General features: G+C 42.5%; 1 protein-coding gene across 4 annotated transcripts in view; it reads right to left on the bottom strand.

Moving 5' to 3' along the window:
* The window catches only part of LOC143367492 (uncharacterized), a 234,784-nt gene that overhangs the window by 71,315 nt on the left and 139,963 nt on the right, over positions 1-23,506 (bottom strand). For 2 of the 4 annotated variants that reach the window (XM_076809344.1, XM_076809343.1), the window contains exon 3: positions 16,323-16,373. The exons of the other annotated variants lie outside the window; for them this stretch is intronic. In XM_076809344.1, the coding sequence (XP_076665459.1) occupies positions 16,323-16,373 (51 nt within the window). The remainder of the gene's footprint in view (positions 1-16,322; positions 16,374-23,506) is intronic. 4 annotated transcript variants of the gene reach the window in all.

The raw sequence follows: 23,506 nt of genomic DNA, 5'->3' as shown, positions 1-23,506 counted from the left end.
CAGCCGCCCGGCTGGTCGAGTTAATAACCGCGAGCCGCCTCGCTCTGGATGCTCCGTAATGTTTAGCAGCGTCAATACGCCTGATAGAACCGTGGAAATAACGAATCACGCCGGGGAAACGATGTTTTCACCGACAGGTAGGCGAGGCGTAACGATCAGCGTGAAAATGATATAATCCAGCGAAAGGGAGACTCGAAAAATATCCCGTTAACATTACTTTCTCCGTGGAACAAAGCTGGGCAGGAATTTTCGGCACGGGCATTAAAGATGAACGGGAGAACGAGCACAAGGATGAATGGCAGTTTTTTTTCATTCCCTACCCCATCTAAGTCGCGTGCTCGTTAATCTTGCATCCAAGCTCGAGCACTTGGCTGGAAGAGCCAGGCAGAAAATTGGATTGTATATTATCTCCGAAGTAGCGACTTGGCAAACTTTCACGTTCCCCGATCGAGAACGAACAGATTTCACGACGGGTAGAAACTTATGGCAGCGCGCGAAACGTCAAACCGATCGAACGTGTGTTCATGACCGTGAAACAGTAATGCGGCGAGGATCGGAAGGGAGAGATGGGGAAAAGGGGTGTCCCGAGAGTGGAACTCCAGCATCGCTGTAGGCAAAAAGGTAGGAAAGAGTTGTATTTTTCAAACGTCCGCCTAGAGCCCTACGAATATTTCGCTCACCTATACGCTATAATGTATTCTCAACTAGCTGTAAAAACTTCTAAGAAGCAACACGCTGGGCGCTGGAGCAGAATCTTCTGACTCACAGAAAACTGCGAACTCACGGGAGATAGGTGCCTGCCGCGCGAAATACTCGACACACTTTATGCTTCCGCGAATTCGCGTAAAATGGTAATGACAGAAATTTCGTCATTATTGCTCGTGCAATGCTGGCCTGGCACTCTGTCGCGCATAATGGCGATGCACTCGATGGGGAAAGAAGCGGTAACAGACTCGGAAGCCATTTCGATATGTCGAATACCAGAGTATAATTTAAACGACGATGCCTAACTTACTAGCAAAATACTCGTGTTTCTCTACGATAGAATAATTAAAAGTAATTACTTTTATATCTGTTTTTTTTTTTAAAGTAATTTTTGTACAGTGACCTTTCTTTAACTAATATTCATTTTACCATTTTTCACCCCCTTGGGGATGGAATTTCAGAGAAACACCTACGTCGCAAAAGGAACATACTCTCCGAATTTCAGGTTTCTAGGTTCAGCGACTTTTTACCTTTGCACACTGTAAGCCTGCGATTTCGGTCGGCGGATTAAAAAGGGAGTAAAGGGACTGTGCATCTTCGCGAGCGTACTAGTAGACAGTGAAAGTGTAATTTGCGAACTTCCTCTGCCGTTCATAATAATTATTGGGACGTGGTATTTGATACTTTTTGCTGCTTTTATTTTTCCGACTTCAATTTAAAATGCCAAATAAAGTAAGCTTTGTCCGAGTTCTATTTGCAACATTTCTCGCATTATTATTCCACACAGAGTGGGTGCTCTAATACTTATGAACGCTGGTGTATATCCTCGCGAATTTATGGGATACCTACAGCGCGATGTTTTATTCCGCACGCGCTACTTTCTGCGAAGAATGAAATTATGCCGTGGAATTTATTGAAACGAGGAAACTAGGATAATGGGAATAAGGATGATAAATAGTAATGGGCGGTACACGAAGATTCCGTGGAACAATGAGAATTCTCTATATTAACGCGATAGATATGAACTGTGACGCGGTTGATTAAAGCGAACAGGAGTTAGAGATTCGTCTGTTATCGAAACACAAAGAGCGCTCTTGGATATTCTCGAATAAATATCGTGTTTTTCTCGCGAACGTTTCAAGCATCAGCACCCACGTATCGCGGGCAATTTGTTTTTCTAAATGGGAGAAAAAAAATTCGAAGCCGAGCGCGCGAAACGATAAGGACTTCGACACGAGCGTGTCCCGGTTATTTTCTACCCGCGATTCACGGCGGGCTCGTGCTCTACTACGTATAATTCTCGCGGGTTTATCGTCCCGACGAGTAGTTTAGAAATAGAAGCAGCGCCGGAGGTACGTAAGAAAATTTTCAAAGCGCAAAAACGATGAGTGCAGAGCGACTGAAACGAGCCGTGCTAATGAAAGGCCGCGGAGAGCGAGAAATAGGGCAAAGCCGGAGAACTCATCGGTTACGTTTCGTTTCGAGACCGTGGAATCGCGCGGCTAACAATGAGGGATGGAAACAAGTACTTTTCCTCCCTTTGAAGGGCAAATTGTTCCCTGACCGCGACTATGCACGAAACTTGTGCTCCTTATATAATATATTTGTTAATTTGGGCTTTCAGTGCAATCGAATCTTTGATATATTTGTTAAAGAGAATAAATTCATTGCTAATGCAAAATGCGCAAAATATATACTTTAAAAAATAAGATATCGTTTTAATGTAGTTTGATTTTATACCACTTTTCTCTGAAAAGTATTTTTTTTTCATTATGCATGTTCTATATTTTTTATCACATTTGGCCGTAAAGTACTATATTTTCCCGAAGAAATTTGGTAACCCAGAGGGTTAAGGGGAAACCCCACCTTGAAGCCTCTAACAAAAGACAAAGTTAGGGATTTTTTTGTTCGTGTAAATAAAAATATAGGGCTTGGATTTTTTATATAGTTTTGAAGCAACCTTTGTTCTACTAGATTTTTTTTTTATAATTGTCGACAGTGAGTGCAATTTTGCGTAGGTATTTTTTGAATATCAAAAGCCTACACAAATGTTTCACACGAATGACCGACTAACCGATCTTTCCGCGCAGACATGGTGGTCGATGAGATGCTGCGAATGCCACAAATCCCTATCTATATTTCAATTCTTACAATACATTGTAAAACCGCAACCGGTGCATTCCTCCCGGATTACTCAAGCCGCCAGCCGATCAGCCTTCAAAGCGGCCCAAATGACTAGCATTAAGCTAGAGATTTCCTAACAACAGGAGCACCGAGCGTCCCATTTCCCTCTAATCAAGCGGTGTCACGGTTCAGCAGCTAATTCTCTCGGGATCGCGTTGGGACGACGCGTTACGTAAACACGGCTCGCCCGAGCACGGCCGAAGAGAGCGTAATAACGAATTTTCTAACAAAGCCGTATCGACATCTGTCGGCCCACTTCTTTCTGCGCACGGGAAACGTTACCCACCGCCGAACAGTTTAATGCACGCTCGGAATCGGTTTCTTTGCGCGGTACCGCAAGGAGCGTCGTGGATGCCGGCCGAGGCACGAAGAAAACAGGATATTGCAAAGTCTGCGCGTTGCCATATTGGCTCCCACAATTATTACGCTGGCGTACGCGCTTGATACCGCGGGGATAATTGTCCCTTTCCAAAGAGGCGCCCCTGGAAACAGGCAGTGAACGAGAGGCATACCTCATTTTCCGACTCGGTTAGTCAGCTGTGCACGAATTTCTTCGAGCCTCCAAGGTAAGAGGGTTCGTTGGCGAAGGAGAGATACGCTCGCGTGCAAGTGAACATTTCTTTTCAGGCAGCGACGAGTAGGTATCTTAGCCACGTCGCCGCAGATAAGGATTGTCCCTGGCAACGGATGATATGCGAGATAGCAGCGCGACCGGAACAGAGGTAGCTGCTCCGCGCGTCATCGAAATCTGTCGGTGAAACATAGATCACGTGCAACGATTACCGAGGAATGACTACGAGCGATTAGACCTGCAATTGTGCATTAGCTGGCCTGCCCCGCGACGGAAGTGAGTCACGCTCGGTGTTGTTCACCCATTAAGAAGGTTCGGTAAGCGGATTCGGGCACGGCTTCGGTGACACCGCCGAGAAACGTTTGGCCCTGGCGGTTGCTAGTTTCGTGAAACGTGTCAGAGATAAGGCGTAATTGAAGGGTTAGGTCTGGGTTAGGTGCAGTTCTGGGATTCCTATGAAACTCCGAAGTAATTTATAAAGTATTTGAACTTCTGGGTTAGGGTGACGTTTCTTGGGGCACATCCCGTCTTAAGGGGTCATGCTCGGTCAGGAGGCCGAGAAAAAGAGTGGTCTTTGGAAATTTTTTACCCAAAAGCTATAAGACTTTTCTCAAAAAATCTGTTTTCCTTTCAAGGAAAATTTGCAGAGTAATTGATTAATTCTTTAATAATAAATCAACCAATTCAAAAACTATTTAAGAAAGATATTTCGAGATGCTTAACTATTAGTAATTTAAGCTCGTGCAACACTCGCGTAAATGTTTGAATAATTTATAATTATTTTCTTGCAACTATAGTACAAACGTAACGCATGTAATAATAAGAAAAATACGAAATGAGCAGAAATGGGGATATGAGCAGAAATTGGGACATTCACCTTATTTTAGGCAACTGGAATGTAAATACAAAGCACGCTGTAGAAAAATACTAACGCAGCTGCTTACAAAAATCGATTTTTGTATGGGGAATATCGGGGTGTATGTGCACCCCTATACACAGTTAAGCGCTCGGTGCCGCAAGGTGCCTTTGAAGCCTGCTACTGCATTCAAATTCCGCGATTTCAATGAAATTTTTATGAAATTCTGTGTGAAAAATATCACAGACAGCATTCCTACAGGAATACTTGGGAAAGTTTGCATTCGGTAGCTTTATATTTACGTTTATATTAGCTTGGGTTGTGTTTGCACCCCTGTCCACAGAGTGAAGGTTAATCATTTTAATGGAAAGTATTTTCACTCGGAAATCTGAACAAAGGTAACGTCAAAAGTTTCTATTCCTTCATCCAGTTTGGTGACTAACTTACTAAACGACTCTGACGAAGTCGGTGTGATTTTGAACATAGTCACGTTTCTATTAAAAGGATAGCCACGAAGTTTCCCTCTGCTCTCGAGATTCTCCTCCACGAGTCGCACACGTGGAAACGTGCCTTTAGGTTCGCCCAAACGTTCACCTGAGAGCCCGGCGATTCTCTTCACCTCTTATCGCACGACCCAACAACATCACGTTCCAGTGACGCCGCGTGGCTTGCCACGGAGGATCGTTCAGCTTTACGTAACGCGACGATACGATTTCTGCGCCGCGTTAATGCCAGGCAATAGACTGTTGACAGTCAATGTCTTGGGTGTATAGAGCGAGGTGAGTCACGGCTTCCGAGGAAATCTGTTCTGGCGTGCGTAATTCGCGGGCCGCTGCTGGCATGAATGAATATCCCCGTTGTCATACATAGCTGCGAGGTGAGAGGAGCGCGGTACTTCGCGAAGTCCCCCTTTATGAATGGGCAAGCGACGACGATACGTGCACGAGCATATTCACCGGCACACCGGTGCACCAGTTACACAGGTGAGGGAGCATTGATGCGCGTCGTTGGCACCCGTTGAAAACGGTATTCCGTGTAAACACGCTGGCACCTCCGCGGGGGCATCGGGTGCAGGGTTCAGTGGCTCACGAGGGTCTGTCGAACTTCGCGATTGCTATTGGCATTTTCTTATTTCCGCTACGCAATCCGGTGGCAAAAATTAAAAAGCATTCTAATCGGGTTAGCTGTCACATGTAATTGCCAGTATTGGGAACTTCGACTGTTCGATGATCGATCTTGTAAAATTTCACAGACTATTTAATGACAAAAACATTATTGCACTGTTTCGATACTTGTGTGACACCAGTCCTGTAACGCGATTGATCCGAATACAGAGCTTACTTTAGTAGATGCCGCTCTCACAGTATTTCCCAATTGCCAGTTCCTTATCGAGGTGCTCCAAATAGGATTGCCAACCGCAGGGAAGAGGTGCTATAAAGGGGACAATTTTATTTAGTGCCCATTTCAGATAATATCGCGATAGGTATTTAAAGCGGAAGTCTGTTAATAGAGAGTATGTTTATTGGCCGCCAATAAAAATATATTGCGAACTCATTAATAATAACAGAAAGTAACAGTATCTTCGATTTTCAAGTAACTTGAAAATGTCCTTTCGTGACTAAATAGGCAGGCAGTCTTAAATGGGAGTTAATAGGGGTGCGCGAAAAAGCGCGAAGCGACACCATCGAGCCGCTATAGATCGTTCCAAGATCGAGTGCGCCACTCGTAACGAATTATCGAGCAGTTGTACTCGAGCGCAGTACAGCAGCAACAATTAGAATCGTATGTACCTACAACGTTGCACGGAAATATCGCGCAAAAACGTCGGCCGGAGCGGACGGGGCGCGTGATAAAACGAATCATGCAGCCCCGGTTAGCCCGCGGCGGCGTTCAAGCGCGATCGCGCGTTGCTGTATGCAAACGACATCCAAGTCCTAATCGAGAAACGAAAGCCTAGTTATCCCTATCGGAGTATTCTCGGTGGGAAGCGGGCACTCGTGGACTTCGTACAGCCGTGTGAATGCTCCCGCATCGGTGCATCTTGTCGGTAAACATGTTTAGCGCCCACTCGAGAGCCTCGCCGTGGTTCTCAGCTGCGCAGCTGTCAGACCACCAAAGATCTCGCAGGCTCTTATCACGCGACAGGTACTTCGCGATAAACGGAACGGTGCCAGATTTTCCATCCGCTGTTTCGTTTGGAAAATCTGTAGCAAGTTACCCACGTGAACTTCGAGATAAAGCACGCAAGGTGCGGAGCACGAAATTTCCGTCAGATTTATATTTAGAAGTCCCGAATAAGATTTTCCTTTCAATAGGGATTTTAAATGGAATCTCTCCTGATGGCGGAGTTATTGGATTATTTTTCGGATAAAGGAGCGAGGATCTTTCATTGGTTTCTTTAGTTAGATAACTTTCGGTCAGCTCGACCGTGACTTTCTCTGATTCCTAATTGCTTTAGAAACTCCTTGGATACTTGTTTAATATAGGGGCTGTAAAATTGCGTGCGCAGTGGCTGAGGGATTTTAGTTTCCCTCAAACGAGTCGATGGGAAATCTTAATGCTTGTGCCAATTCGACTGAACTTTTATCCCGTTGTACAAGAGTTAGGAATCGAAAGGGAGGTAGTGTCAGAGGTATCGATGAATCACGGGATTCTCTCGCGTGCAGTAGACGAGGTCTCTGAATCGTTGCATTACGATACAGCGACAGGCGTGGGTCGAGAAGATTCGCGAATCTAATATGCGTGGGCGACGTGCGTGGATGCGATATTAATCGCGCATAAACGAGAATCTCGCTGGATTAGACGTTAACCTGCGAGCGCTATTGCACATGAATATTACAGCATTTAGTTAGGCCATCTCGTCTGAGGCTTGGACACTAACAAGGAGAGTATTTTAGGTGTCCGCCTCCGATCGTTTTGATTTTTGGATATGTTATAGAGGACCGAAAAATAAGAAACACGTGTTTTTTTATTTTTCCCCGTTTTCATATTTGGGGGGTGAAAACTGCGTTCAAAGTTAGGGGTGAAAAATCATTTTTGTGGATTTTTGAAAATGTAGTGAGTCAGTCATATTTCGCATTCAAAGACACAAAATTCGTCCATTCACGCTATTCCCCTATTTCTAATAGTTCTCGAGATATTCCACAAAAATGCCGACAAACGGTTTGCGGATTCGTTTTCAGGGCACGAAAACCTATAAGAAACGACTATTGAATGTTACAAGTCCAGAAGGCTGTCGAACTGCGTAATGACATTATTCAAATCATTCTGAAGTTATCTTAATTAAATAGGAAGAAACTAGAATCTTTGAATAATGTACTTGCATTGTAGGATTATTGTAAGTTTCGTAAAGTTTCGGTCGCCATCGAGAAGTTTCGATGCAGCGCCTACTCAAGGGAGCAATTTTTCGTCGAAACATCCGGCCGAACTTGCAAATTCCATTAACGTCAAGGCTGCAAAAGCCCGCGGGGGGTCACGCGTCCAATCAACGCGAATTCTCAGCTAACTAGTGAATTTATATGAACAAGTAGCGCTACAATTTACTATTTAACGAGCCAGCATAATTGCGCAATTGCCCCGTACCTGTGCAATTACCGATTAATGGAGACGAGGGCGGAATTGGAAATAATGTAAGGTCTGATACCATTTAATGGAGCTCGCGTCCTCCGAGCGCGAAACTTAGGAAAGCTGGAATTTCAATAATGGGAAAACACAAATCGTCTTATCCTTACAATCGTATCTCGTTAGCAAAACAGTTCACAATCCTCCGCGACATTAGGGGCGGTCCTTAAATTACGTAAGGGTAATTTTGGCGAATTCTTACCCCCTCGTAAGATTTGATATTCCAACCCCCTTCTTACGTAATATTTTTTACACTTAATTTTTTCAGTTATTAAAATTCTTTTAAAGGTTTATATAATTTATTCAACACCATTTCGGGAAATTTAAACTAAAACTACTTTTCCGGAACATTAATGATAGAATTTGTATTTATTGAAAATTAGACTCACCCCTCCCCCGTGTAAGAAAACGTAAGAAATTCGCAACCCCCTCCCCCTCAAAAAGCCTTACGATAATAATTATTTCATAATTTAACTTTGCAAGTGAAAAATACAAAGGCAGCAGTTTCTGATCACCTTCACACGTTTTACTATGCGCTATCATAATTCCGCGAATAAATTTCCAAATACTTCATAATTATTTAGTAATTTGTTAGAATAAATTTGTATCATAATAAGCTTATTACTTGATTTATTTTCCTAAACCGATCAGGAATTGGGTTCTGATCAGGAACTGGGTCCTTGCACCCTAAAACCCATCAGAACCCAAAACTCAGAACCCCGAGATATCATTCCGTTGCCGCAGATCGACCACAAAGTAATATCTACATAAAAATATCGCGCAAATGTCAACACTGGCTCCTAGCCGTGCCTCTGGCGCGTACAGTTTCGAGCAGGATCTCTACTGAGCAGTACCATGGTAGTCATGTTTAAAAAACAACGTCGCAGTCCCATTGTTAACGTGGCGTTAGTAATTCCTGATCTAGGCCAGCGACCACGTCACCGAAGGTCGCTGGAAAACGGCAGATTTCGCGATTCCGCCTCGCGAGTCCAAGAAACCACCTTTGGTCGGGGCATGCAACGCCATTTATCGTCATTCATTAGACGCGATGGGCGAAACGGCAGGCGCACGCTTCCTGTTCCAGCGCTAATCGATTCTCATCCGTCGCGAGCCGATACTGCCGCGCGACGACCCATTTATTTGCGCGGGCCGTTCGTTTCCCGCCTCGATTTCGCGAACCTCTCGAACAATCACGACCGCCTGGAGAAAGTTACGGGACAACCACGTTAATTAATAGGTTCGGCCGTGTTGACGTCGGGAATAATTGACGCCGAATCCAGTCGGCACACCCACTTTTCGCACGATCGCTTGCAGTTTCGTTCGACGTTATTGGCGCGAGGGTACCTACGCGCGGGGAAATGTGTAAAGATCGGGGCCACTCGCGGGTTCAATCGAAGAGAGACAAATTGCTGGTTGGTGCTGGCTCAGCGGTCGCGGAAAATCGCGTAGAAAATTGAGCGGCTGGTGCGCACTTAAGGGGGTACACCCGTTTGAATCCTCGGAAAGTGTGTACATTTTGTGGATTTTTTTACAAGTCAACGGCTTGATGAAGATTTCCCGTTTTTTTACTATGTTTACATAGTATTTTGAACTACTTAAAAAAAAAGTTTCAGATAGAAAACTATTGTTCTTCGGAAGTTATGCATACATATCCGAAAGTCTCTCGATTTTAGACGGCTAATCGGTGGGTCTGAAAACAACTGTACGTCGTGTCTGAAATCAAAAACAATAAAATCTTCTTATAAAGTATGTCAATAGCTATCGTCGAACGGGGCCGATTTTGAAAATTTTCCTTTGTTGATCTGTGGTGCCGCCATTTTGTAGTAACAAAATTATAAAAAAAATTGTGATCATACTTCAAGGTATGTGCAATAAACCCCTTCAAAGAGATTTTGCATTCCATTCGCTGTACACGCATAAAAAATTCGCAAAATCAGGCTGCTTTTCCGGGCTCTACAGTGTCATTACCCCTTAATAAAATCGATCCGTTTACGTGGGAATATATATTTTTAACGCGTTGCTTGTGCTCCTTGAAATTCTACTACGAATTTCTCGAGCGTTCCGCTCTGCATCGGCTTTTATTACGTTGCTGTGGCTCGCAGATATAAGAACTGAAATTAGATTCTGTGTGTACTGATTCCGATCTGAGGGAATGTCTGCCAATTGAGATGGCTGAGCACTGGCCTGGGTTTCCTGTAATTCGATGGTGTTTTGCTTTGGATAAGAACTTGACCCCGGGGCCCAAGTGTCGCCACTGCTGGTCGAGCGTTCGAATTAATTGCCAAAACATTCGCGAGCATCTAGAATTCGATAGGCGTGGGAACTGGAAATGGAATTCACGAGGCTGTTGTCTTAACGAGACACTTTCAGCGACGCTGGTTTAATCAGCCGCGGTCGTTATCTCGCGGTGACAGCAAACTTTATACACGACTGATCAAATACCGCGCCTCGGCGACACTAAATCTGCACCTCATATTTACAAACGTATCGATCGCGGAGAAAACCGCCACTGTGATCTGCGACGGGCTTCGTTCTGTCAACAACGAGTATTGTTCCTGTAATTCCTACGTCTCTGGCCTCGCGATTCATTCGTCAATCGCGGGAACACAATGTCGTTTACGATCGTCCAAACGAGTCGTTAGAAAAGGATGTCGCTTATAATTTAGGAATCATTTGTTTGCTTTAATAAAATTAATTCACTGTGATTGTGAATATGAAAATTATGAAGCAATCGTGAATTTTCATCTTGGAAATTAATGTGAGCTTGAATTTTCGTCTGAAAAATTAACAAAATCTTGCATTTTCATCTTGAAAATTAACGTAATCTTGAATTTTCGTCTGACAAATTAACATACTCTTGAATTATCATCTTAAAAATTAACATAGTTTTGGTAATTAGGTACTATATGCTCAATTTGCACTTTAGTTCTTTCGTCAATATACTTCTCAATTTGTTAATTTTTCAAATCAGCCGCAAAATAATTAAAATAAATTATTCCATTCCCTGTTAAATATCCTGCTCACTCGTTTTAATTCTATATATTTTTTTATTTTGAATAGTTGGGTGCGATATAAATTGCACAGAATAAAACTGTGATTCTCCAGTTATTTTGAAGTCAATTAGCGAGGGAATTAACATTTCAATCCCAAAGTTGCCTAATAATAGGTAACTGGATTAATTTAAATATTAAACAGTGTTCGTTAGTGACGAAATTTTTTCACCAATTCTCGCTAAATTGTGGTAACAGCCCATCTGGCTGCAACCAGCAGAAGTTTTCCTGTTACATCGGGAAACGGCTGTGGCCACGAGCCAGAGCAAAACGCACGGAGTTACCTGCCGCGATTTTTGTTGCAGACCGACTACCGGGCCTTATCGTTCGCGTATTTTTGTGCAGAGACACGAGATCTTGAAACGAGGAAACGAAGATAAGCATGGCCGGGATTTATCGTAACAGTGAAACGGGAAATATCCGCGCGTGGGAGAAAACGCGCTCGCGGTAGCAGGGAAATCCTGGAACGAGAACTTTCAGCTGGATTACTTCTCCACGTCTCTGGTAGCGATTACTGTTACACGTTATTTGCGCAAACGATCCGCTTCGCAGAGACATTTGGTGTTCAAAGGACCCTGTTTAGGTACTGAAGCTTTAATACTCCGTGGAAGTTTGAAAGAGAACGTTGCTTTAGGGGCTTTGACAGACTTGGGAAGTGTAAAGTAACTCGTATAAAAATACAGGAAGTTTGTAAACTAATTATGCTCGAGTGAAATATGATTTTTAAAATCGTCAGAAATTCTGGAGGAAGTATGAAATTGCTTTGAAGTTCTCTATAAAAACGAAAGAGCACCATTTGTTCCTAAAACCTTGAGCCTCTTTATTCCACCTCTGTATTCCATCAATTCAGAATTGAGAGCTTTACGCGCAGCAAAACATCCAATATTCGAGATTGAAATGCATTGGAGCTTCGACTCATCTCGTCGATCATTTTAAATAAAGTGTATACGAACGTGATTGCTTTCTGGGATTTAAACCGAACCCACTTCCCTGCGAACACCAAATTATTAAAAATATCAATTAGCAAATCTACAAGCTCCGAGGTAAATTTGGAACCTAATATTTCGAATATTTCCTAAAATCAGAAAGGACGCAAATTATACGAGGTTTATGTCAATCATTAACTCTTAGACAGTAGATAATCTACTCATCCATTTTGACTCACAATTTTATTCATAATATTCATGCACACCTCAGAAGTTTTTACTATAAATTCTGATCTGATTTAAAATCCTTCTCCAAGAAATAATGCTAATAATAAGTAAGAGATATAGTTAAATTTTCCAGATGGACTAAAAATTCACAAGAAAAATTAAAAAAGTTAATTTTTAACTTAATTTTCTTATTAATTTAATTTTTTTAATATTTTTTTTATTAATTTAATTTTTTTAATGTTTTTTAAGCAGTCGATTTTTTAATTTTTTAAAGTTTTATTTAATTTTTTTATTTTTTTTATATCCTATAACATTCGGAACGTCAAGACAATTCTAAAGACACCTGATTTGTCCAAATCGGTGTATCCGTACAGACTCTAGAGCGTAACATGGACATACTATTACCCGGCCGAAAGAAGATCCCCAAGAGGCGGGCTCGAGCATTACAGTCCGTCGCTATGACGATTGATCGAATCACCTATTTGGGCACATTTTTAAAGACGCGGCACACGTATTTTGGTTATTGGCTGAAGTAGGCACATACATTGTCGCACCGCGCGACGAAGAGAGCGCACAAAACACATCGAGATCGGGTGGAATAGAGCGATCTGACCGACGAGCGCCAAAGCAATAGCGTAGGCATCTCAGACGGTTAACCATTAATATATAATAACATAAAAATTTCCTTATTTTTCACAATATATTCAGGAAAGTATTATCATTGGTTTGGTTAGATTTTTCTGATTAAAATAAACCCAAACGCAATGTCGCACAGATTGTTTGAAAAATAAGGAAATTTTTATGTTATTATATATTAATGGTTAACCGTCTGAGATGCCTACGCTATTGCTTTGACGCTTGTCGGTCAGATCGCTCTATTCCACTCGATCTCGATGGGTTTTGTTCGCTCTCTTTGTCGCGCGGTGCGACAATGTATGTGCCTACTTCAGCCAATAACCAAAATACGTGTGCCGCGTCATTAAAAGTGTGCCCAAATAGATGATTCGACCAATCGTCATAGCGACGGACTGTATCGCCCGAGCCCGCCTCTTGGGGATCTTCTTTCGGCCGGGTAATAGTACATACATAGCCTGATAAACACAATACCCTCCTTTGCGTGCCGCAGTCGGGTAAAAATTGATCTCTCATCTGCTAGCCGAGGGATAAACACTTCTGCCAACTTCGAGCACGAAGTCAGTCCGCGGTAGGAGAGAAGATGTTAAAGCGAGCCTGCTCGGTGCTCGTTTAAGTTTGCATTTCGAGGAGGTCGTTTAGAGGCGTGGAGAAAGAGGTTCAAGGAATCTGATGATTTAGGTCTGGCGAAGAGAGCACCAAGGATCCAAAGTTACTGGTGCAGTGTGATCACGGCCATCCACACTGCGTACACAATCCCACGGGCGAAATTGACCGTGAACCTTTCTGACCTACTTGCTTACATAATTGATTCGTCTTCGTTAGCGCAACTCTCGTTGCGCCGCCGCGATGCAACGAAATTACGTGACTATTGGGAGCACGATGCGTCGAACAGTTTACGCGTGCAATTTTCAAAACTCTCCACATCTCTTTGAACTCTGCTGCACTATCCTTCGGGGCCTCCTCGTGCCCCTCTTACCTTTCAGTGGATCGGTTAATCGCGAAATCTTAACCTTCCGACTTTTTCACGTTCTAAGAGAGTGTCTGCTCCTTCAGAGTAGAAATGAACTTGGAGTTATTTTCGCGTTTAAATTCTTCGCTAGATGTGATACTTTTCCTGCGGGTAATTATTTCCACGGTATACTTAGTTGATTAAGAGTTTCTCTGTTTTCGTAACTAGAGTTTCGTGAAATGAAATTGTTTAGATAAGAGTTTCCTTAAGGGTACATTCTCGTGAAATCCCTTACAAAATTTAGGATTTTTTTTTAAAGAAAATCGTAGCACATAGGGTAAACAATTTTTTTTACTGTGTTTCCTCCGATGTAAGCTTAAATGAATAGCTAATAAAAAACGGCGTACATAAAAACAAAATAACTAATGGACGGATCTCAAAAATTCTTTCTGGACTCTTTTCGTTAACGAACTCGCTATCGTATTACCAACTTTCATATGTTTTGGTCCACTCAATTTGATTTTATTCAGTATAAAAGATCACCGGTTTCGGGACACTTGCACTAAAACCTGTACCAATCATCGAGTTTTCATTATTCTGCAGTAACGATTCGTAATATGATAATCATATATTTTAAGAAAAACTTTCGATTTTTCATTTCAGATGAGGTTATCTTGGAATATCATGTACACTGTGTTTTTATCACCGTCAGAGTTATAGCTGTTTATTTACAATTATATCGGAGAAAAAACAACGAAAGAAATTGTTTTGTCATAAAATGTGTATAAATCAATATCAAAAACACTTGTTACCTTATCTGTCACAGTTTACTTTAAAAAAATCCTAAATTATTTAAGGGATTACCTGAGAATGTACTCTTAAGTTCTCAATCGAAATAAGAACACATGAAATAACACTTGGTGTAAGTAATTACTTGGGCCACCTCTTTGGTCCCTTTGGAAATCTGTCGCAAACAGTGAATTACCCAACTGATTTCATTGTAAAAGTTTGAGGCAAACAGAAGTTGCGGTCCAAATTATCAATGATATCCTAGTTGGAACGTTACTCCACTGAATTCCACGCCTCACTGAGAATCAATCGTTCAAACGAACGTGAAATTTATCGTGGAAAGAGACAGGAGAAGAGAAACGGGCTAATAGAAAGGCATCAATTAATCGAGTGGCGCATTTCCATTTATATTCAATCTCACCTCGTAAATACGGGGCCACGGGCACGTTGTTGTCGTTCGGTAAACGTTTCGACGCATTCGTGAACGGATACGTGTCGAACGAACACGGACGTATTATTAAAAGTCCCTTCCTGCTCGACGCAGCGCAACATGCATGATAATCAAGCGGGCTTGTATCGGCGTTTCCCTACGTAGGTGGAAGACATTGTGTACGCGAACGTGTATCGATAGAAAGATAGCGGTTCTCAAAACCGTGGAGGAAGGATTCTTGATCCTCCCAAGACGCGAACTTTGTTCACTCTGCTCTAACAAGGGGAGGACACCATGTGGTGGACACCGATTTTGATGAGCCTTGGCACGATGGATCTATGTCGAAAATAAGTAAATAGGTGTCCGAGTGTTTCTGCAAATGGGCCTTAATAATACAGATATTTACATGTAAATAATAAATTATTAAAAATTTCATAGTGGCCGTGGGGTTTAATGGGTAAAAATCCCACACTACTATGGCACCCCCGAGGGATTTCCCTCTGAAGAAGTCGGGGTGCCTTTTGAAGATTTTCCCAAGTTAAAACAAAATTCTTAAAAAAAAAAATTATAAAAAAAATTGATAAAGTTTTTTTTAACGTGGAGACTTCTTCAAAAGGCACCGCGACCCGTGGGATTTTTACCCACTAAAACCCCGCGGCCACTATGAAATTTTTAATAATTTCCATGTAAATATCTCTATTATTAAGGCTTATTCGCTGAAACGCTCGGAACCCTATTTACTTATTTTCGACACAGATCCATTGTGCCAAGGCTAATCAAAATCGGTGTCCACCACATGGTGTCCTCCCCTTGTAAGTAATCCTCCATCAATTGGAGCACTGGGATGAATATCTGAATCACAATATTCGTTTGTCAAAGGACTATCCTATTAACTGATTTATCAAGATTCTAATTAAATACTTTGTCCACCCAGCATCAATTTTTGAGATTTAAATCAGTTCCACTACTATTTCCAGATCGATAGTATTTTACCAAATAAATGTTCCTCTGAAATCTACGGTGTCTCAATTCTTCAGCCTCGATATCCCAGGGAGATGAATGCAGATGAGAAAGTTCTAGTTAGAGGGACAATGGTTACCCTTACTCCTCAGTTCGCCAGCCCAGCAAATGTAGTCGCTATGGATCGTGAGTGAAATTGAAAACTAAACGCGAAGCAGCAAGAACTCCGTTTCTGGAGGAATTGTAGAGGGAAGAATCGGTCGATCGGGTTGCTGACTTCGGATTCGAATTTACATGCCCCGTTTGCTGTACGGTAACTTCGCTCCCGAGGGATTCTTTCCTCTTAACCTTAGCGTCCCAGTACGGCCCATTGCCTACAGTCTACCGCAGCTCAAGTTTCAACTTAAGTTAACTCACCCTCCCCGCCTCTTGGTACAAAGGTGCACGTTCTTTGGGTCGCCTACTCACCTGAAACAAGCAACGCAAAACCATTAATTGATTGGCCAACGTCTATTGTGAATACTGAATGCCGAATAAATTGCGAATGACGATAATGATGTAACGGCAGGATCGCTCGCGGTGTGTATATAAAATGTACCCGGTTTATGGTCGTTTCGCAGGCATCCGTTAGAAAGGTTAGATCATCGTCTCCTCGGCCGCGGAGAGACTGACAGCCAGTTAGCGATAAAAGAAGGGGCGACACGAGGTATGTAGTTAGATGTGAAGTGACTTGAAAGGGGAGGCGGGTTCAGGGAAATTCGAGGGTTATGTAAAAGTCTCGTTGCGCTGTGGCTTGGCACACATCGCTATCGAAGCGACTTAGAAAATAAAAGAGTGCGCTTCTATGGGCTGTTAACGAGCCCAATCGCTGGTAATTAATCATACTCAGAGTCCACGTGAGATTAGAAGAAACACCAATCCCCTTCCCTTTGTAACTCACTCTGATAAATAAGTACCTATATCCAAAAGAAATGCTCCTTGCTAAATATACAATTACCCCCGATTCAGACACTAAAAAGGAATGCTGCGAACCTTTGTGCTAACCTCGCATCTGCTTCAAAGCTCCTTCGAAAAGGTACTGCGTAATTTGGTCGATATTATTCTTCGCTATCATTTCATTAACATTTCTGATTTAATAGTATTCAATCCCCACTCGAGCTCGACTGCGATCCACCTCAATCCCCGTCCACTTGTCGATCAATTTTACATTCAACAGCCAATTACGTGCACTAAATAGTGCGTTGCCTGACAAGGGAGAGAAGAAAGCGATCCCGACGAGCGCGAAGTTCGCTGCCCGAGCGCAGCGAGGGCAGTATTTCACGCGAGGCCAAATCGCGTCTCTCCCTTGTCACGCGCAATACTTTTTTTCAACGCCTGCACGAAAGGTGTGTTTTTGATAGCCTGCTGAGCGGTTCGCAAAAGTATACCTGCACATGATCGATAACGATTAGTCGAGCAAATGCATCCTCGTACCACAGGGTAACGTCAAACTCCAGTTTCCTTGGGAGCAAAGTGAAAAATTGCGAATACGCATGCCCGTAATGTCTTTTTCCCTTGGGAGTGTTGTATTGCCGTGATGTGAACAGAGCTTCTGATTCAGAGGGAACTTTAAACTAAAGAGACGGGGCGGAACTACACGAAGTTGTTGGTTTTTCTTACAATTTTTATTTATCATCACTGAAAGTTTGAAAACGCTCGTTGAAAAAAACAAATGTAAATCATTTATGTTAGCAACCGAAATTGAAGATCTATTCATTCAACTGCAAGAGTCGACTTTGCAAAGACGTACTAGAGTTGTACAAAATATATTAATTAATTCTATCCGTGCAATATAAAGTTTTTTTTAAATTCTCCCAATTCGTGAGTCTGAAATCTGAGCGTATTCGCGGAGCAGAATGCTTCAGCATTCCATGGGCCTCGATCCCACTCTCTAGAATTGGACGCTGTTTTCCGAAGAGCCACCCAACAGGAGGAAAGTAGAAAACGCGAATACGTCTGAATTTGGTGACTTTGCTCCCGCTCGGCAGGCGTAAAGGAACACCCATTTTCATGCAGGTGTTGAGAGAAATATTTTAAAACAAGCCCCTTCTATTCACTGCAATACGAAATGCTTAAATTTTACCTCCCATTTACCCAAGAATTTATAAACGTCGGGCGATCGGTGATCGGTTTTCTAAAGAAACTCCCACCCCGGCCAGTTTATTGGCCACGTTCCAGCTGGATAATTTTCATAGAGGAGGCGCGCTGCGACGGCTGACAAATTGCATGGACGTGTCACTGCACTCCTCGCCACGCGGCCGATAAAGTTCATTGAGTCTTCGCCACTTCCCGCCGCGTCTTTGTGCCCGCGCCACGGAGAATAACGCATTTCGACAGCCATCTGGACTTGTGACATTCAATAGCCGTTTCTTATAGGTTTTCGCGCACTATAGGTTTCCCCGCGCGAAACGAATCGACGGAGGACACGGGCGGAACCACGGCGGAGCTTCCCGCGAACCAGCAAACGATCACTTTCCGAGATTCGTTTCCTAGCGCGCCGACTAAGAGGCTGGCAATAACGAGGAAAGCTTTCTTCGATTACGAGGCTGCGAAGCCGTCACGTGAGACACTCTCGCCTTATTTGCTTGTCGACCAATTAACTCGACAAACACCGGGGGAAAGGACTCGACCGTGAGCAGTCCTGCTCGAAAGTGAGAGCTGCAACGAGGGGTCGAACCCATATTTATACCGTTTTCGTGGGAAGCTTTGTTTGCAAAAGGTGTTTAACGCGGGACCAAATGCTAACAGTAGCTGGCGATCGTTAAGCGTACTAGGCAGTTGTTCCTGTCTAAAATGAAGCATTTCTGTTTCAATTAATTACAAAGAAACCAATTGAAACTGAGACTTGTTCTTTGGCATGAAGTTTATTAACATCATAAGCTTTAAAGAACATGTTTGTTTAGTCAAAAATATGCATTATATATGACGCTACAGGTGGATCATTAAAGAGGCTTTTTGGAAAAAAGTTTCTTTCATTTTGCAGTGATAACTCAAAAACGGTGGTTCCAAACGATTCGAAACAAATTTGAGCATCTTCAGAAAATGTGTGGTTTCGGACCAGACCTAAATTAAAGTTAATGAAAGCTCTTATTCTTTATGAAAGGAAACTAAACCCCATTGAGACCCATTGATGAGGCTTTACCATTCTCCAAGTCCCAAAAAATGAGGTCTTAGTTTCTTTTCATAAAGAATAAGAGTTTGCATTAACTTTAATTTAGGTCTGGTCCGAAACTACACATCTTGTGAAGATGCTCGAATTTGTTTCGAATCGATTGGAAACACCGTTTTTGAGTTATCACTGCAACACAAAAGAAACTTTTTTTCAAAAAGCCTATTTAATGGTCCATCTGTAGGGTCATATACAACGCATATTTTTTACTAAACAAAAATGTTGTTTAAAGCTTATGATGTTAATAAACTTCATGCCAAAGAACAAGTCTCAGTTTCAATTGTATTTTTTTTTATTAATTGAAACAGAAATGCTGCATTTTCGACAGGAACGACTGCCTGGTATCCTTAATAGAGACTGGAATCCTCTGCTGGGGTCTGCCTGGTGGAATTTCAACTGGGAGTGCATTTAATTATTAAATGCAAGATGCGTGGTGTTGATATTTGGAGGGCTAGGAATCATAGTGGTGTTAGTCAACATTTTGAGAATTTCAGTTAATAACAGTTTGTAAGTCTTAAAGCTCCATCTGTATACTTTCACAGCGAATTAAGTTATAGTTTCATTTTTGACTGATTGTGAGAAATAGGAACACTACTCTTTAGCACAGTGTTTCCCAACCCTTAAGTTGCCATCCTCTTTTAAATCTTACTTAATTTTCACTTTTTTCATCTGTGATTTGAAGTAGCTAAACTTCACTCAAATCAATTTCTGAAGATAGTTTCAGGTTCAGAATTAGAAACAGCATTACTTTGTCACTAGTCGTTTTAAAATTTTCAAAAATTCTAAATTTACCCACAAAATCGACACACCCTAATATATATGTAGAGGTTTTTTTTATAACAATAAACGCAAAACATCATTTTAAAAGAAACACCACTATGAATCTGGGCCATGCATTTAGATTTTGAAATGAATATTAGAGGAAATTTTAGAATAGACAGCTCAACCGAGGAATGGGCTATTGCAAGAATTCATTGTTCACGATTGTCCATGAAGAAATAAAGCATTTTTATTAAGAACCTCCTATCAATGGCGGCTGATTAACAATTCGGTTGAAAACTCTTCGAAAATCAGTCGTCATTTCCGACAACAATCGACTCCGTGAATAATTCGCTGGTCCATATGAAACGTGTATCGCGCTGTCACTTCGACTGGCTCACTATAAGAACTCTCTCTTTAACAGCGTCCATTTAAGCCGCGTCCCAACGTGTTTCGATGAGACGAAAGCTAACGAGTCCCTATAGCGATTTTTTATAAGTCGACGGGCCTCGAGTGACACTTACTTGCGAGCTGACAGTCGATTAACGATGCACTCCCTCAACTTAATCGCGTTTCCCGCAAGTCATCGAAACCGTTCGACCGATCCAACCGCGTTGATTATTTACTCGTCGAACGAGAAACTTCTCTTTGCTTCCTAGTCTGCTCTCTTTTCAACTATGAAGTTTGAACTTTTTTCACTATTTGCCCAAAATTTAACACCTGATCTTACATAGCACTTTAAATATTCTAAGTGTCTTCCTGCATAACAAAGAATTCTGACTTAAATAGGTACACTAGTTTATCCACCCACCACAGATATATTTGATAAATTAATTGAAATAAATTTGGACGAGTTGGGAAACTCTGAAACAACATTTATGTTCCTTACAAACGATCGATGCAATATCATACTTTCCATGTGATAGACATCGATTTTGATGAGCCTTGGCACGATGGATGTATGTCGAAAATAAGTAAATAGGTGTCCGAACATTTCAGCCAATAGGCCTTAATAGAGATATTTACATATAAATTATTACAAATTTCATAATGGCCGTTGGGTTCTAGTGGGTAAAAATCCCACACTACCCTGACGCCTCCGGGGGATTCCCCTCTGGAGGAGTCGGGGTGTCTGTTGAAGATTTCCCCAAGTTAAAAAACAAATTATAAAAAAAAAAATTTAAAGTGGAGATATCATCAAAAGGCACCCCAGATGCCTCCAGAAGGGAATTCTCCGCGGGCACCAGGGTAGTTGTGGGATTTTTACCCACTAAAACCCCACGGTCACTATGAATTTTTTAATAATTTACTTATAAATATCTCTATTATTAAGGCCTATTGGCTGAAACGCTCGGACACCTATTTACTTATTTTCGACATAGATCCATCGTGCCAAGGCTCGTCAAAATCGGTGTCTACCACATGGTGTCCTCCCCTTGTTAGTGCGCAAATAGTGTATGTCTACATTCGTGAAATTTGAGTTTTCATATGCAACAAATAGGTCTTGACTGTTTCTTTACGCTGCATACAAATCATGTGTATATCTACTTCATAAATCTGTCAAAAACATTTTTCTTTATTGTACATCCTCGAATCTTAAGTACACTAAGCCATCGATATGTGCAACTATGCATTATCAAACACCGTGGTACCATATCCACTGAGTTTTCATAAATTCTACTCCCCCCGAGTCTCCAACCCTGCGAACCCACCGAAGCCACATAGTAAAACGACTCCCACGCACCCCAGAAGTCTCACCACCGCTCTACACCGCTGAGAAGATATTCAAATCCCCGTCAGCCGCTTTACAAAGAAATCTCCAAAGAAGCCATCCGATCCCGCCGCGAGATTCTAGAATCCCATTCAGCTACGATTACCAATATCCAACTACCCACGGAGGACGATTGCTCGCGAACAATTTCCACGGTACATCTCTGGACGATTTCGATGGAGGGGGTGTCTCCTCGCGACCCCCTCGTAATTTCCACGATTATCGTATCGCTCAGCCCGTCCCCCGGTAGTCAAGACGGGGCGCCCCGGCGATTCAGAGAAGTTCAATTATCATCGTGAAATGAAAGCAGCTCAACGGTAGCGCTGGCCGTGATAAGTGGCGCGATAACGTGGCCGTCGAACGTCTCGTCTCGTGCCCAACTACTCGCAATAATGCCATTCTTTCACGGGGGGATATATCGGAAAGGTCGTCGCGTATTGCGGATGCCCCATTATCGCTGGCCCCTTCTTACGCCGGTAATAATTATCGATAACGCCGGGCTGTCAGTCTCTGCAATAAAATTCGAGCCACTTATCGTCGTCTCCACCTCGGCTCCCCTTCTAGCCACCGACGCCTCCACCTCGGCCCCCTTCGCGGCTCCCGCGATAAAAGAGCGTCGCGAAAGACGGGAGAGACACGACCCGCGCCGATACCGCGGCCAATCTATCCTTGAGACTTTTTTTTTCTTAGGTATCAAAGGAACCGTTTCTTCGCGGACGGCCCCGTTGGGGATACCCGAGCGAAAACATCGGTTATCTCGCGGAAGGGAATTCAATTAATAAACTGCTCGGCACAGCCGAGCTTGGACGAGTCGATTCGCCTCGTGCTGGACGGGGACTGAGTTTCTGTGCTCTGCTCGCGATGGGACTGATAGAAATGTCGGTTTATTTCGCGCGACGAACACTGCTGTGCACGGGGTGCGCGTGACGTTGTGAAACGGGGGTTCTACCGGGTCTGTGAATGTTGAAGCGTGAGAACCTGTTGCAGAAGTCAACTTGAGGGTGAAATTCTAGGGGGTTGGTTCTTTTCTTTTTGTTTGATGTATATGATGGAAGAGTGAGATGTTCGGACGAAGTATGATACAAGTGTATACTGCGGAATGAAAATTTCAATTTGAGTGGGATGCGGCTTTCGCTGTTGCTCCAAAGATTCTGACTACAGGCTTCTACTGTACTGTGCTAGGTTGGAAAGCAGTGATTCATAGGCGGCATGCTAGGTTTTTAACCCTTTTCGAACGTAGTTGTCACACTGGGTTAGGTTCGACACGATCCAATTTTCAATCTTTTTTTTTAAATCTGTCTGTTAAATTAAGTCGCGAAAATTCTGAGATAAAGTTTGAACATCGTAGAACACATCGACGTGAAAAAAAAAAAATAAGAAAACCCCCGGAAATACAAAGCCCCAGAAAATTTCCGCAATCACCAGTGCACTATCACGATGATTCGGAACGTTATAAACAATGCGATCGCTTCAAGATCAGGGGCGGATTTGTGTACAGCCCCAAACGTTTGGGAGCGACAAATTTCGAGCGAAAGAAGTTAGGAACGGTTTAAACACAATTCACTTGTTTCCGATATAGCGAATTAGCGATAACCCATAGATGAGTTACCATATCGAATTAATATTGAAATTGTCTCGACATTTTCAAATTAAAACATTTGATGATACTTCGCGAAGAGGGCGGCAAACGGTTGTTAGCCTAGGGGTGTTAAGGAGACTAGGCAGTCGAAAAATCGATTTTTTAATGCATTTTCATAAAAAAATTAAGAAGTCACCGGATTTTGGTAGGAAACAACGATGGTGCGCTACCAAAGTCCGGTGACTTCTTAATTTTTTTATGAAAATCTCGAATTATTACAGGCC

This window comes from Andrena cerasifolii, chromosome 3, assembly GCF_050908995.1.
Source record: "Andrena cerasifolii isolate SP2316 chromosome 3, iyAndCera1_principal, whole genome shotgun sequence".
NCBI lineage: Eukaryota > Metazoa > Arthropoda > Insecta > Hymenoptera > Andrenidae > Andrena > Andrena cerasifolii.
Note: the sequence above shows the minus strand (reverse complement) of the source record. Positions and strands in the feature narration are given on the sequence as shown.